General features: G+C 44.4%; 1 protein-coding gene across 2 annotated transcripts; it reads left to right on the top strand.

Annotated features, from left to right (window-relative positions):
• Nucleotides 1-11403: 11403 nt before the first annotated feature.
• DAZAP2 (DAZ associated protein 2) lies at nt 11404-15633 on the top strand. 2 transcript variants are annotated; one of them, XM_058558245.1, is made up of 4 exons: nt 11404-11511; nt 12458-12576; nt 13003-13171; nt 14192-15633. In XM_058558245.1, the coding sequence occupies exons 1-4, from the start codon at nt 11499-11501 to the stop codon at nt 14512-14514; spliced, it is 624 nt and encodes a 207-aa protein (XP_058414228.1). In that variant the 5' UTR covers nt 11404-11498; the 3' UTR covers nt 14515-15633. The 2 variants fall into 2 exon arrangements, with proteins under 2 accessions (XP_058414228.1, XP_058414227.1); XM_058558244.1 differs by having other exon boundaries at nt 13003-13248; nt 14192-14420.
• The last annotated feature ends 441 nt before the right edge of the window (nt 15634-16074 follow it).

Below are 16074 nucleotides of genomic sequence, written 5' to 3'. Positions count from 1 at the left end.
TTTATTCAACAAATATTTATTATCTACTATGTGCCAGACACTGGGCAGGGTGCTAAGTGTCCAGCGGAAAACAAAACAGACTGCTCTTTTGGAATTTATAGTCTACTGGGGAAACTGACATTAAACAAAAAATAACCACATAAATATATCATTACACATGATGACTAAGAAAAGATGACATGAGAGAATGACACAGTGGGGGCAGGAAAGACCTCTCTGAGGAAGTCATATATAAGGCAAAGTTCAAAAATTAGGATAAGCAAGAGGCAGAAGGAACAGCAGAGGCAGAGGCAATGAGACAGGAAAGAACTTGGTGTTCAAGAAACTGAAAGAGGACCAATGTGGCTGGAACACAGCAAGTACCAAGGAAAATTGCACAAAATGAGGTTGGAAAGATAAGAAGGGCCCAGATGAAGAAGGTCTGGCTATATAGACCTCTAATCTTTTAATTAATCAGGTCCCTTCTTTCTTTGCAGACTCTATTCAAGATTTACCTCCCCCAAGAACCCTTCTTGAATAATACCACATTGTTCTAATTAATATTATTATTTTAATTACATCATTGTTCCAATAACTTCATTACGTAATTTGTAGTTTATAAGCCATTCATTCTGTTTCCTGAGAATATATCAGTTTACCCAGCAGACATGGGACAGGGTCTTATGTTTCCTCTTTTGCCTGATCTCCTCCAAGCACCCAGCATATCAGGGTCCAAGCACCCAGCATATCAGGAATGCAGTAAGTCTCCCTTGGCACTGTACTTTATTCTTAGAAAGCTCTTGGAATTTAAGCAGATAATCCCTGGGGTCCTATCTTCCCTGCCTTGGGAACTGACCCAGTTCCAGGTCTTCACAACTTGTAGTGGAGCAGCCAAATTTCCCAGGATCCATGCATATTTTTCCAAACACCTTCCTCATCTCTGTAGTTAATCTTGCCCCTCCCCCTCCAATCACCAGATTAAAGGCATCACTGCTGTTGCTAAGGGAATAAGGCCTGGGCAGGTGGGAGTGAGTTGAAGGCTGATACAGCAGGGAGTCAGGTTGGTCAGCAGGAAAAAACCTCTCAGCTGTGAGGAGAGGCGAGACACCAATGCATTTCCAAGTGCTTCTTGCTAGGTTTTTTTTCCCTACTTGTTTATTCTCTCTGAAAGCTTTTAGGATTTTTTTTTTTTTTTAATCTCTGGTGTCTTAAATTTTACAATGTTATGGCTTCTTGTGGTCAGCCACTTTTCATAAAACAAGGAAGCTGCTGTCCATCTTGACTGGTCATATTGAAGTCCTTGTGAGGAGAATGGGCCATGAAGGAGAGGTTCCTGAGTGCTGTTAACAATGGAGAGATATTTTATTTTATTTTATTTTATTTATTTATTTATTTTAAAGATTTTATTTATTCATTTTTTTCCCCCGAAAGCCCCAGTAGATAGTTGTATGTCATAGGTTCACATCCTTCTAGTTGCTGTACGTGGGACTCGGCCTCAGGTTGGACGGAGAAGTGGTGCCTTGGGGCGCGCCCAGGATCCGAACCCGGGCCGCCAGCATCAGAGCGCGTGCACTTAACCGCTAAGCCACGGAGCCGGACCCAGGAGAGATATTTTAAGTGAGAAGCTAGAATTTTTGAAAACTTGTATGTGACAAGGAGTGTGGCTGTGCATGTTCTGTTTTTTACATTACTCCCACCCTGAAATGCATATATTTTATTCTATTTAATTTTAGCAATGATATAAAACTGTACTGTGGGACTGCTGTCACTCTGACAGATCACCCTACCAGCTCAAAGGGTAAATATGTTTTTTTTCATAATTTTTGTACAGTAACAAGGTGAGGAACATTTTAGCTCATAAATTATTTACCAAACCTCACAGGCATAATAGGCTGTGTGCATATTCATCAGGCTGTCATCCATTATTCATAAGAAGTTCACTTCAACTGTTAGAAGAAAATGAGGTTGTTGATTGAAATGCTGAAGAAACGTGGGCTTTGTCCTCCCCCCTCCTTTCTCCCATCTGAGTAAGTCTGGAAGTTTCCATCAAAAAATGATATTGTAGGAAAAAAAAATTTATTCCTGACCTGCAGATGTGAAGATAAGAGGAAAGGAAAGCTTGGAGTAGGAAATAAATTGGCAGAATCAACTACCATTCAGTTAACCTGGCTAAAGGCGCCTGAGTCCTGCTTCCGTAGAGGTTGTGCCCAGGAAGTGGCTAAAGGCGATGCCCTTTCTTGCAACAAAAGAGTAGCTTCAGTAAATCTGGTAGAGTTCATACTGTGTATTTATATTAACTAAGATACAGTTTGCATTCTACAGCTCAAGAAGTACTTTTCATCTTATTTGACCTTCACACTGTGTAAGGTAGGAATAATTTTCAAGATGAGAAAACTGAAGCTCAGAGAGGTCAATTGACTTGTCCAAGGCCAAACAGCTGGTGAGGAGCGGTCCGAGACTAGAACCTAAATTTTCTTTCAAATTCCATGTTCTTTATATTCTGTTTTCCTAAGTCCTCTGGATGATAAAACTCACTATTCCCAAGATAGAGGCGTTTCACAACGTTTTCCATGAACCATTGATTTTATTATCTTCCCTTTTTTATATCTTTATTATTTCTATGAATTACAAAAGCAATATAGGCTTGAAATAATACAAAGTTCTAGAGAACAGAGAATAACAAATGTCCCTGGTGCATGGACAGACAGTTAACTACCATGACTGCCAACCTCCATTGGCAAAGGAACAAGGAGGAGACATTATAATCCAGTCAGACCCACAGATCTGGGTTCAGATCTGGCCATGGTCACTTACCAGCTGTGGAACCTTGGGCAAGTTAGCCTCTTTAAGCCAGAGTTGTCCATTTGTAAGATGGGAATAACGCTCACTCTCAGGGTTCTTAAAGTGTTAAATGAGATCATGTATATGAAACTCCAGGGTCAGCATTTTCTTTCATTTTAAGGGCCACCTCTCTAGTATATTTGAAGAAGTGGAATGGGAGGCAAGGCTGGTCTCAGGCCTGTCCCGTAAGTCTTCTGCTTGACTCTCTGTTCCATTCTGTCTTGGGCCACTCACTTGGCTGCTGGTCACAGCCGAGAACTCCTAGTATGGTTCCTCTGGATGAAATGCAGTTATATTCACAGGGGTACAGCTGTGAATTCTCCCCAACATGACTATACAAGATTGCTCTTTACTGAAGGATTGGGGGAAAATGAAAGAGAATTCCAGTGAATAAGGGAAAGCATTAAAATTTGGGTTTTAGCTTTCCCTATAATCCAAGTGAAAAACAGCTAAGAAGTTCAGTCTTTATTAGGGGATCAGATCCTTTCATGGATGGACCCCAGACGTTAACCTGGCTCTGTGTCCCCAGGTCTACTTCCCTCCCTAGGAGCTCCTCCTTCAAACCTCCACTCCTTTCTCCCTCTGGCTCCTCAGCTATCCCCAGAAGCACATTTCCCTAACTCTGACATATTCAGTCTGGAAGAGGGGAGTGTGGGGAGAAAGGCGGAGGACAGGAAAAATGTATGTTCCAGCCAGCAGAATCCTCTAGGGCAGACTGGCACCAAGTCCCAAGTCCACACCCCTTCCAGTCTCCTCGCCAGACTGAGATGCAGATGAAGGTGTATTCTTCTGAGTGCCCTTTGGAACACACATGCATGCATGCACACACCTCGAAGAATCAAATGAAATCTCAACCCCCAAACCAGCGAATGCTGCTGTTCATTAGCATCACCCCATGACTTTGCATTTTTTTTTTTTTTTTTTTTTTTTTTTTTTTTTTTTTGTGAGGAGATCAGCCCTGAGCTAACATCCGCCAATCCTCCTCCTTTTTTGCTGAGGAAGACGGCCCTGGGCTAACATCGGTGCCTATCTTCCTCCACTTTATATGGGACGCCGCCACAGCATGGCTTACCAAGCAGTGCGTCGGTGCGCGCCCGGGATCCGAACCAGCGAACCCCGGGCCGCCGCAGCGGAGCGCGCGCACTTAACCGCTTGCGCCACCGGGCCGGCCCCCATGACTTTGCATTTTTAATAAGCATTAAATGATTCTGATGCAAGTGGTTTGGAATTTCACATTGAGAAAAACTGATCAAAACCCAAAAAGAAGACACCTTGCCCCAGGATCTACTAGGCTGCCCAGCCAAGGTGGAGTTAGTCCTTTACATTATTAGGCAGAGCAGAGTTGGAGCCTCTCTTACAAAGACTTGCCAGGAATAAGAAAGGAGGGTCCATTTCTGAGTCATGTATCTTGTAATCCTTGTTCCCTTAGTTACACAAAGACCAGCCAAAGCTTTGAAACGGCTGCTTCAAAGAGCCTGACTGGATTCTTCCACAAACCGCCACCCTCCCTCTTGGGCTGGGCAACAGGCAGTGGTTTTGTTCTTCCAGTTGCCTAAGCGATGAGCGTGACACAGGTAGGTGTTCAATAAGGGACACAGAAAAGCTCTAATCAGCCTAATTAACTGGGACTAGGGGCCCAGCAGGAAGCGCACTGTTGTTCTCTGAGCCCTCAGAGCACAGCTTACCATCCCTCCGGTAGCACTTAGCGAGCGCTGCTGTAATTGTCCTTTCAGCGTCCGTCTCGCCCAGACACATTACAAGAGGTCAGTAGCCATCATCCTTGGCTTTTCCCTCTTCTTCATCCCAACGTTATTTTTTTAAACACCTTTATTGAGGTACAACTGACATGTGTTAAACTACACGTTTCAAATGTACAATTTGATAAGTTTTGACATAGGTACACACTCATGAAACCATCACCACAACCAAGATAATGAACATATCCATCACCCGCCAAAGTTTCCCAGAGTCCATCTCTCCTTCCTGTCCCTCCCCTTCCTTTACACAGGCAACCACTCATCTGCTTTTTATCAGTATAGATTAGTTTGTATTTTCCAAAATTTTATATAAATGGAATCCTACAGTATGCACTCTTTTTTTGTCTGGTTTCTTTCACTCCCCATAATTGAGATCATCCATGTTGTTGTGTGGATCCATAGTTCATCCCTTTTTTTGTGAGATCAGCCCTGTGCTAACATCTGCCAATCCTCCTCTTTTTTTTTTTTTTTTGCTGAGGAATGCTGGCCCTGGGCTAACATCCACGCCCATCCTCCTCCACTTTATATGGGACACCGCCACAGCAAGCATGGCCTGACAAGCGGTGCATCAGTGCATGCCTGGGATCCGAACTGGCCAACCATGGGCCGCCGCAGCGGAGCGCGCACACTTAACCACTTGCGCCACCAGGCCGGCCCAGTTCATCCCTTTTTATTGTATGGTGATACCACAATTTGTTTATCCTATTGATGGACATCTGCATTGTTGCCAGTTTTTGGCTATTACAAATAAAGCTGTTATAAATATCCATGCGTAGGTCTTGGTGTGCCCATATGCTTTCATTTCCCTTGAGTTAATAGGAATGGAATGGCTGGATCATATGGCATGTGTATGTTTCTCTTTTAAAGCCCCTGCCACACTGTGTTCAAAGTGGTTGTACCATTTCACTCTCTTACCAGCAATGTATGAGAATTCTAGTCACTCACATCCTCTCCAACACTTGAAATGGTCAGTCTTTTTCATGTTAGCCATTTTAATAGGTGCGCCAACATTGCTTTAATTTTTTGAATTGGTAAGCAGTCACATGGTTCAAAAATTTTAAAAAATTTTAAAGGTATATAGTGAAAAGTCTCACTCCCATCTCTGCCTCCCCACCCCACCTGGTAAACACTTTCATAGGTATCTTGTGTATTCTTCCAGAATTTCTTTACTCAATCACTCATGAATATTCTTGGTTTCCTGCTCTTTTACACAAAAGGCATCATGCTAAGCACTGTTCTGAACCTTTCCTTTCTTTCATTTAAAAAGTGTTTGGGGGTCTGGCCCAGTGGCCTAGTGGTTAAGTTCACACACTCCACTTCGGCCACCTGGGGTTTGCAGGTTCGGATCCTGGGCGTGGATCTACGCACCACTCATCAAGCCATGCTGAGGCGGTGTCCCACATCCAAAAAAAAAAAATAGAGGGAGATGGGCACAGATCTTAGCTCAGGGCCAATCTTCCTCAGCAAAAAGAGGAAAACTGGCAACAGATGTTAGCTCAGGACCAATCTTCCTCAGCAAAAAAAAAATAATAATAAATAATATTTTGGAGAGCTTTCTCATTCTTTATTACAGCCACACAGTATTTAATTATATGGATGTACTAAGATTTATTTTAACAGTTCCCTATTGACGGCCATATGGGTTATTTCTAATCTTTTGCTATTACAAACAGTGCTGCAGCAAACAGCTGTATACACACAATGTTTCTCATAAGTACAAATATATCTGTAGGAATCATTCCTAAAATGATTAGGAATTACAGGAATTATGAATTATTATAATTATAGGAATTATTAGGAATTAGAATTTTGATAGATATTGCCAGATTAACCCTATAGGAGTTGTACCAATCTACACTCCCACTATCAAAAAATTAAGTGTCTGCTTATCCACAGCCCTGCAAATAAAGTTAGCAAATGTTTGTCTTTTTGCCAATCTGACAATGGTATCTGTGTGGTTTTAATTTGCCTTCTTGTTATTAAGAGTGAAGCTGAACATCGTTTCATATGTTTATAAGCCATCTGTATTTCTTTTTCTGTGAACTGGCTGTAAATGTCATTTGCTACTTTTTGCAAGGGTTGGTCATATACTTACTATCTCTAGGAGTTCTTTCTATGCAGGGAGATTAACACTTTGTGATACAAATTGCAAATATCTTTTTCCAATTTGTCATTTGTCTTTTGACTTTATGAAGTTTTCATCCCTGACATAAATCTTGTTCATTAATCCTGGACATTAATCCCAATATTAGTCCAGTTGTTTCTGCCTCCTAAATATTTCTGGAATTCCTCCCACTTCTTTCTACCCCACTGCCACTTCTCTAGGCTAGTCTCCCACCATCGTTCACCTAAATTACTACATTAATATTCTAACTGGTCTCCCAGACACACCTCCACTCTTGCTCCTTTCTAATCTGTTCCACATTCTGTAGCCAGAAAGATTTTTCTAAAATTAAAACATGATCATGTCGGGCGGGCCCCGTGGCTTAGCGGTTAAGTGCGCGCGCTCTGCTGCTGGCGGCCCAGGTTTGGATCCCGGGCGCGCACCGATGCACCGCTTCTCCCGCCATGCTGAGGCCGCGTCCCACATACAGCAACTAGAAGGATGTGCAGCTATGACATACAACTATCTACTGGGGCTTTGGGGGGAAAAAAAGGAGGAGGACTGGCAATAGATGTTAGCTCAGAGCCGGTCTTCCTCAGCAGAAAGAGGAGGATTAGCATGGATGTTAGCTCAGGGCTGATCTTCCTCACAAACAAACAAACAAACAAACAAAAAAACCACATGATCATGTCACTTTTCTGCTTAAAACTCTTGGCTAACCAGTGCCCGTAGAATAGAATCCAATGTCTTAAGATAGGATCCTCCCTGGGCTCCAAGAGGCCCTGCGTGGTCTGGCTCCTGTTCTCCTTTTCAGCTTCATTTCTTCCCATCCTTACCTCCCATTCAATGCTCCGGCCATAATGAACTGTCTTCACGTCTTCCCTCTCCCTAAACTCTCTTACCTCTAGGCCTTTGCATAAACTGTTCCCTCTTTGAGGAACCCTCTTCACTTGCTTAACTTCCACCCACCCTTCAGATTTCATCTCAGACATCACTGCCAGCAGGAAGCCTTCCCTGACCACAATAGAAGAGATCAGGTACCTCACCTGTGTGTTCTCATAACACCCTACACTGTCCTTAGGTCAGCGCTAATCACACTGCATTATGATTATCTGATTCCTTTTCTGTCTCTCCTTTTAGGTAGACTAAGTTCCACGAGCGTAGGGACTAAGCCTGCTTCTTCACTACTATTTCCCTATTGCCTATCACAGGGCCTGGCACACACTAGGTGCTAAATAAACAGTTGCTGAATTAATTCAAGAAAGGATGTTTGATAAATAACTAAATGACATCTTCATCTCATTCAGGGACCCAGGAGAATGAAGAAAGAGAAAGACTCTTGACTCCTGTCCAAGAAAGTGGCCAGTTGCTCCTTAATCCCACCAGCCAGGGAAAGCAGTGGCTTGCAACCCCTCCCTTTCTGTCGGTAATCTCATTTGGCTCTGCCCTGCCTTTCCCTGGGGCCAGGTCCCAGGGTGACAGCAGAATACCTAACATCCTGTAGAGGAGGCACTGACCAATCTGAGCGCAGCCTGCCTTAGCTGGAGCAGGTCCTGGAGGCTTCCTGGGTATCAAGAGTTAACCCTTTAGGGCCTGCCCCATGGTTTAGCAGTTAAGTGCGCATGCTCAGCTGCTGGCGGCCGGGGTCCGGATCCTGAGCTCAGCTGCTGGCGGCCTGGGTTCGGATCCTGGGCGTGCACTGACGCACCGCTTCTCCCGCCATGCTGAGGCTGCGTCCCACATACAGCAACTAGAAGGATGTGCAGCTATGACATGCAACTATCTACTGGGGCTTTGGGGGAAAAAATAAATAAATAAATAAAATTATTAAAAAAAGAGTTAACCCTTTAATCACTGGACCATTGAGAGGTCCTGGGAGGGGGGCTTCCAGTGAACGGCTGCAGCAGAAGGGGTACATGGGGAGAGGGCTCAGGGCAATGGCTGTTTACCATCCAGTAGAAGTATTTGGTAGGGCCTGAGCAGAATTAACAACCTGATTATAAGCTCTGCCCACTTCCCCTCTCTCTTCTCAGGCTCGCCTTTGCTCTTTTCCTTCCCTAAACCAGAGTCTAGATTTAGACTTGGAGGTGACACAAGGACTGTGTGACTATTTTGGCAGATGATGAAACTAAGATCCGTGGGAGGCATCAGATTCAAAACAATGTAAACAGATTAAACAATGTAAACAGATTAAAAACAACGCTTGTCAAGCAACCTGAGTTTGAATACTGGCTCTGCAGCTGTTAACTTAGTTCAGCTACTTAACCTCTCTGAAATACGGTTCCCTTACCTGCACCTTTCCTCCGAGTCCGCTATGGATATCAGTAAGGTCACTGGCGCAGTATTGATTCATACGTAGTAGGGAATAAGTGGAAGCTGAACAGATGAGGACCAAAGTCAGTTAGCTGGAGACAAGTGAGGACTAGAACTAGTGTCTTTACTTAGGGTCCACCTCCTACATCTCATTGACATGGACTGCTATAGTCAACACAATTTCGGGTCCCTAACTGAGGGTCCAGAAAGAGAAATAAGGGGAGTTTCCTTTCTTAGGTTCTCTCCTTTATTTTCTGAGGCCCTGAGCATGAGGTAAGGCTTGGGATAGATTAGTGACCTCTCCAGTTTTAGGCTTTGGGGTGGAATCAGTTTTAGGAACTGATTTGGAAAAGTCAGGATACAGGGAGGAAGATTTGTCTGATCTGACCTGCAAGAATTTATTCATTCATTTACTCACCAATTACTGACTGCAAATTTCATGCTAAGTGTAAGGCCCTGGGGATAAAAGTCCAGTAAAAAACAATATTTTTCAAACTGTGGGTCCTGACTTGTTAGTGGGATGTGAAATCACAACCAGAATTGAAAAAAAGAAATGAGAGAATAGAAACTACTACAGTGCATTGTACATAGAAGGATAAGTACTACAAAATGTTTTTCCAGTATATACGTTTATAAATGTGTGTATGCTGTGTCATGATTTAAAGTATATTACTGTGGATTTTGGTCAAAAAAAGTTTGCAGGCCCCCGGCACTAGAAGGTGAGCTTCAAGAGAGCAAGGGCTGGGAGTATCTCTCTGCTCACTAGACAGGATGCTGCCCAATTCATGTATCGTTGAATAAAGCCAATTTGATCTTCCGAAATAAAAGAGAGAGTGAGCAAGGGCTTTGTCTTTTTTTAGGACAGCTCCTGGCATTTGTAAGTGTTCTACAAATAAGTGTTGATGAGTGAATGTCTAACACTATGCCTGCCTTCAAGAAGAACAGAGTCTGAAATACAGGAAAAGGTAAATACATAGGCTTTATAATACTAATATTAGTCTGAACCAAATTAATAATGTGAATATACCGAAAGGGAAAAAAACCTAACAGAACTCCAAAAACAAACAGTCTTGGAAATCAGACGTTTAGACTATTTTAGTCATGATAGGCAGTGTGAAGTGATAAGAAACAAAACAAAACAAAACAAAAGAACTCTGACTTCGGAACCTGGGAGCCAGGACACAAGACAGGATTCTGTAACCTGTTTGATGTGTGATTTAGGGCAAATCTCTTTAATCAGTTCTCTCATTTGAAAAACAGGAAGGCTCAAACAAGCCCTGCCTGCCACCTGTGAAGATGGCTGTGAAGAAGACCTGTGAAGACCCCATAAAATCGTGCATTTTAAGGGTGCTCTGCAAACTGTGTTACAATACTGGAGATGAAAGCAAGGGATTACTCAGCTGAAGTGAGTATGGGTCTTTTTAGTGATTTAATTAATTAAACAGCAAATATTTATCAAGCTTCTAATGTTTACTGAAGGTTTTTCTTTCCAAAGCTTTCCCTTTTCAGGTGCTTTTCTAATATTCTTACTACAATATAGAATGTAAATTCCATGAGAAAATACTGTTGAGCCGTCTGTTCAGCTCCATCTCTGTACTCGCACGTAAGCGCTCAGCAGATATTTTAAAATGAAAGAGGGAAGGCAAAACTTAATTGCTGCCCTGAAAGACGGCATCTTTGCCCTAAGGACAATTAAGCTAGAGGCGAAGCAATACACAGAGTAAATATACACAAGGTACTTTACAGGTGACAGGTGCCAAAGGAAGGACAGGGCCACAAGCACTCCTCGGGTACCATGAGTAAGCCAGTTTTAGTGCTAGCGGTTGCGGAGGGCACAGAATGCCCTTCCTTTTGGTGAGAAAGACGGCGACACAGAAGTAAATATGGACAGCCTGTCGGTGGAACAGACAGGCGGCGAAGATTCGAGCGATGGTCTAATTCAGAAAAGGTTAGATGTGAACTGGACTGGCAAAATAAATCTCGACGAGCTGAGGCTTAAACTGGGCTTGGGAGGAGCGGAACGCGTGATGGATCAAGGTTTGGGGAGCTTATCTCAGGCAGTTAGAGAAATGTGTAGCAATTACGCCCCTCGTGGAAAGGCTGTCAAGGTGAGGTGACCTTGAGTTGATGCGCGAAGGTGGAAAAAGGTTCAGGGGCCTAGTTTAATGGTTCTGCCTCCCAGTGCCCAACAGAGAGAAAATAGCCTATTTTGAGACAATACCTGTACGTATTTGCTTTTCCTCCACTCGAGGGACAGGGAGGGTAGGGGTTGGAGGATAAGACCGAGTGGGCGGGGCCCAGGCGAGTGGGCGGGATCACGCGGGCCCTCCCGTCAGCCACTGGAGGCCGGGCAAGGGGGCGGGGTTTCCGGCGGCAGCGGCACTCGCGCGCCGGGTGACGCTGGGCGGACGAGTCGTCACGTGACACGGAAGTGACTACGAACAGGAAGAGGACGAAAAAAATAACCGTCCGCGACGCCGAGCCGAACCGGACCTGCAGCCACGATGAACAGCAAAGGCAAGGCCAGGGGGCGGCCTAGGCCGTCTAGGGGAGTAGTGCGGCCCCGGAGCGAGCGGGCCTGGAGCCCAGGGGCAGCGAACGCCAAACTTGGGGCGAGCTGCGCCGCGCTGCTCGGCCGCCTGCGGTCTAGGGGACTGCGCCACACGCCTTCGTCATCCCCGACCTACGGCTGCTCGCTCCCTCCCGGCCCTTTCCCCCTTAAACTCTGTGGCGCAGTTTGGAGCTGCGGGCTGGGGTGGGGGGGAGAAAGGCTTGTCATGATGGGCGTCTGCAGGAACAAATGGGGAGCTAGAGCAGGGATTTGGGTAGGCCAATGGAGAGCCGGGGGAGGCGGAGCGCCGCGCTCCGGAACCACAGGCAGGCCCCCGGGCTTAACTAGTGAGGTGCCGGCGCTGGTGGGCGGGCCGGGGCCTGAAGGGTCTGTTTCCCCTTGCCTTCGCTGGCGGCCAGAACTTGTGGTTTCTGTGATCCTTCCAGTGTGCCTGGGAGAGCATGATCCTCAGCCTCACCAGTCAGGACATTCCCCTTCACCCTCTCTCCTGTCTCAAGGTTTACTTCCACCGTTCACTCTTTCTTTATATTTTGGGAGTCGACCTTGAGACTACCCAGAGCAGAGGCGGGATGCACCCTTTAATCATCGGGAAGGACGGATGCGCAGACCTGTTCCGCATTCTGGAAGGACCTTGGGCCCAGCTAGACTTGCCTCTTACACCAGGATGCTAGTAGGAAGAGTGCCTTTCCTGTCCAGTTAGAATGCAGCATCTTCGATTATAAGGATGCCAAGAGAATGCTTATTTTTTTAGCTCCAGGAATCAGGCCCTCCAGGGCAGTCTGTTGGCAAATCCCCTTCTGCTTGCTCCCACTAGCTTAGCCACCCGATGTGCCCTGCCCCATTTTGGTGGCTCAGTATGGTAGGCAACATGCAGTTTTTCTTGTCTTCCAGGTCAATATCCAACGCAGCCAACCTACCCTGTGCAGCCTCCAGGGAATCCAGTGTATCCTCAGACCTTGCATCTTCCTCAGGCTCCACCCTATACTGATGCTCCACCTGCCTACTCAGAGGTGCTTCTACTTTACTAGACTTGAACTGGTTGAGAATACTGGTGGATCACATTTTCAGTCCTTAGCTAAGTCTGACTTCACATATTTATTTACTCTTCTCAAACAGAAGAGAGTGCTTACATGAATAATCTAAACACTATACAGTTCAGCAGTTTCTGTTGGAGTTGAGAATGCATTGTCGGATTATTTCATGTTATTTGGTACAGGCTGAGGTTAAGAAGATGAGTTTGCATTCCCTGAGCCTAACATTAGCTATAGCAGGAAGTGATCCAGGAGAATATTGAGCCGTGGTAGAATGGCAATTTGTATAACTCACAGAGTATAATCTGCATGAGAAGAACTGACTCATTAAAGAGGAAATGGGAATGAAATCTGAAATAGGAATGTCATCAAGTAACATTTTGGCTTCTCTCCTGCCTTTTCTAGCTCTATCGTCCGAGCTTTGTGCACCCAGGGGCTGCGACAGTCCCCACCATGTCAGCTGCATTTCCTGGCGCCTCACTGTATCTTCCCATGGCCCAGTCTGTGGCTGTTGGACCTTTAGGTTCCACAATCCCCATGGCTTATTACCCAGTTGGTCCTATCTATCCACCTGGTTCAACAGTGCTGGTGGATGGAGGGTATGATGCAGGTGCCAGATTCGGGGCTGGTGCTGCTGCTGGCAACATTCCTGTGAGTATGCCCTTCTCAAAAAAACCTCAGCCCTTGTGTATTTTAACTTTCTGAAATGGCTACATATTCATCCTTTCACCATCCCTGGATAATAGTTGCTGGTATTGGTGCACCCAGTGACATCGACTAGTCAGGCAGAAAGCGGTTGAGAGGGCAGAACTGTGGCAGGTCAGTAGCATCTGGCACATTCACTGGGGTCTAGTTAACCAGATTCCTTTGTTTTCCTGTCTTAGGAGTCCTGCCTGCTGCTTTTTCAGTTCACTTTGGTGCAGTGAACTAGTCTAGTAACACTCCTTATTCATTCCATAAGTATTTACTTAATTATTTGCCATCAGCATGGCATTGTATCAGGAACCATGATGATTTAAAAAGTAGAATGCATAATCTCTATTAAGTAGCTTTTAGAAAGATACTGGGGATTTTAGTTATGTCTCCTGCTTAGTTTCCTGATGCATGGGAATTAGAGCCCAAATGGTCCTTGCCAGGGCCCTCTACTCTAACCATATGCTAGAGATGAGGTGAGAACGGTGTCATTAGTTAGAGCCTTTAGGTTATCCCATGGTCATCTGAAAACTATTGAGAGACCCTGTGGTATAGGGCCATCGACCTGGCACCCCATCCCTGTTTTCAGAATATGGGTAGGAATGATTTCCTACACTGAAAACGCCTATGGTTCTGGACTGTCCATAGTCAGAAGGTCTCCATAGGCTTTATCTTGGAGCTCGAACCCTTTGAATAAGTCGTAGGTTCCCTTTCCTGTTTGTATCTTGGGGTTCACAGAGACTATAGACCTGCTTTAGAACCCAGATTGGTGGCAGAACTAGCTCCTTAAGATGCTATTGGTTAGCACATTGCCAGCTTCCTAGCAGGTCCTCTTGTTTTACCTGTGTCCACTTCCCTTGTATCTGCCTTGTGCCCAGTCAACCTTGTCTTTTCCTTTCAGCCTCCACCCCCTGGATGCCCTCCCAATGCTGCTCAGCTTGCAGTCATGCAGGGAGCCAATGTCCTCGTAACTCAGCGGAAGGGAAACTTCTTCATGGGTGGCTCAGATGGTGGCTACACCATCTGGTGAAGAACCAAGGCCACCTCTGTGCCGGGAAAGACATCACATACCTTCAGCACTTCTCACAATGTAACTGCTTTAGTCATATTAACCTGAAGTTGCAGTTTAGACACATGTTGTTGGGGTGTCTTTCTGGTGCCCAAATTTGCAGGCACTTTTCAAACTTAATAAGGAACCATGTAATGGTAGCAGTACCTCCCTAAAGCATTTGAGGTAGGGGAGGTATCCATTCATAAAATGAATGTGGGTGAAGCAGCCCTAAGGATCTTCCTTTAATTCCTCCGGAGTAATACTGCACCATACTGGTCTTTGCTTTTAGTAATAAAACATCAAATTAGGTTTGGAGGGAACTTTGATCTTCCTAAGAATTAAAGTTGCCAAATTATCCTGATTGGTCTTTAATCTCCTTTCAGTCTTTGATTTATATTACTTGTTATAAATGAAATGCATTAGTTGTCTGCCTTTTCCTTTCCATCCTTTGCCCCACATCCCATCCTCAACCCTAGTCTTCCATCCTTTCCGCCAATCTCCATTGAATCAATGGTGCAGGACAGAAAGCCAGTCAGACTAATTTCCTTCTCTCCTTGCACTTCTCCCCACTTGTCATCTTTTAACTAGTCTTTCACAAGGATCCTCTGAAACCCCCTGTGCCCCGAGCACAGGCCCCATTACTTCTGCTTTTGCATCGCCTCAGGCAAAAGTGGAGGGTGTCTCTTGGACCCTCCTCATAGGTTGTCTCTTCATACATGAACCAAACCCAAATTTGTTTCGTGCCAGAAAAACTGAGCTTTGTTGGAACAAAGGCTGTCAGCACAAACTGTACTGTAAACAACAGTTTGTTTATAATTTGAGGGGCAAGGAGGAGGATGCATTTCAAAAGCCTGATGACTTTAGAGCCAAATTAGGGGGAGTTTTCAGATCAAAAATTGGTTATCATTTATTGTCAGCGTCTGGTGCAGCCTCTTGAGGCTCCCAAGAATTCCTAAGCTGGGTTAATGGGGTCGTATTTTGAACACCTCACTACAAAATGACTTGAGTCCAGTGAAATCTCATTAGGGTTAAGACTATTTCAGGGATCCTTAATATTTTGATTTTTGTTTTCTGAAATTGGATTTTATTTTATCTTTTAATTTCAGTTCATCTAAATTTTGTGTTCTGTACATGTGATGTTTGACTGTACCATTGACTGTTATGGAAGTTCAGCGTTGTATGTCTCTCTCTACACTGTGGTGCACTTAACTTGTGGATTTTTTATACTAAAAATGTAGAATAAAGACTATTTTGAAGATTTGAATAAAGTGATGAAGTTGCATTACACCTCACTTCAAGGATTCTTTACTCAGCTTGTTTTTAGATTTCTTCTGTATATATCTTCTTTTATATCCCACCTGGAATTCAGATAGGTACTGCTGTCTTTCTGTTTTTTTAAATGAAGATTTTGAAATAAATGCAGGAGTACAAGGCTAAAATTTGAGCATTTTCATGAGTTCCATTCTAGATGTTTAAATTTTCTTCATTTTATTTCCTAAGCTCTTTCAGATTCTTAAAAGCCTATTATGCCAGAAGAATTCAGAACATAAACTTATGTGGGAACAATTGATTCTCCTTACTTGCCCTAAAGTTTGAGTTGAGGAAAATGTTTGAGTATAACAATTTGTGTAAGTTCAGGATGACCTTCAGTTTCTGCAAAGTTCCATGTGGAGAAATACTAAAAACTCCTTGAATCTAGGTTGCCAAGATTGATTCCTCAGAGCCAGCCCTGA

Source organism: Diceros bicornis, chromosome 17 (assembly GCF_020826845.1).
Source record: "Diceros bicornis minor isolate mBicDic1 chromosome 17, mDicBic1.mat.cur, whole genome shotgun sequence".
In the NCBI taxonomy this organism is placed as follows: Eukaryota; Metazoa; Chordata; class Mammalia; order Perissodactyla; family Rhinocerotidae; genus Diceros; species Diceros bicornis.
The sequence above is the reverse complement of the archived record's forward strand: the minus strand, read 5'-3'. Positions and strand labels throughout refer to the sequence as shown.

Coding starts and splice junctions, on each gene's coding strand:
- DAZAP2 (XM_058558245.1), top strand. Junction 12,577..13,002: donor CTCCACCTGCCTACTCAGAG/GTGCTTCTACTT, acceptor TGCCTTTTCTAG/CTCTATCGTCCGAGCTTTGT. Junction 13,172..14,191: donor TGGTCCTATCTATCCACCTG/GTTCAACAGTGC, acceptor TTTTCCTTTCAG/CCTCCACCCCCTGGATGCCC.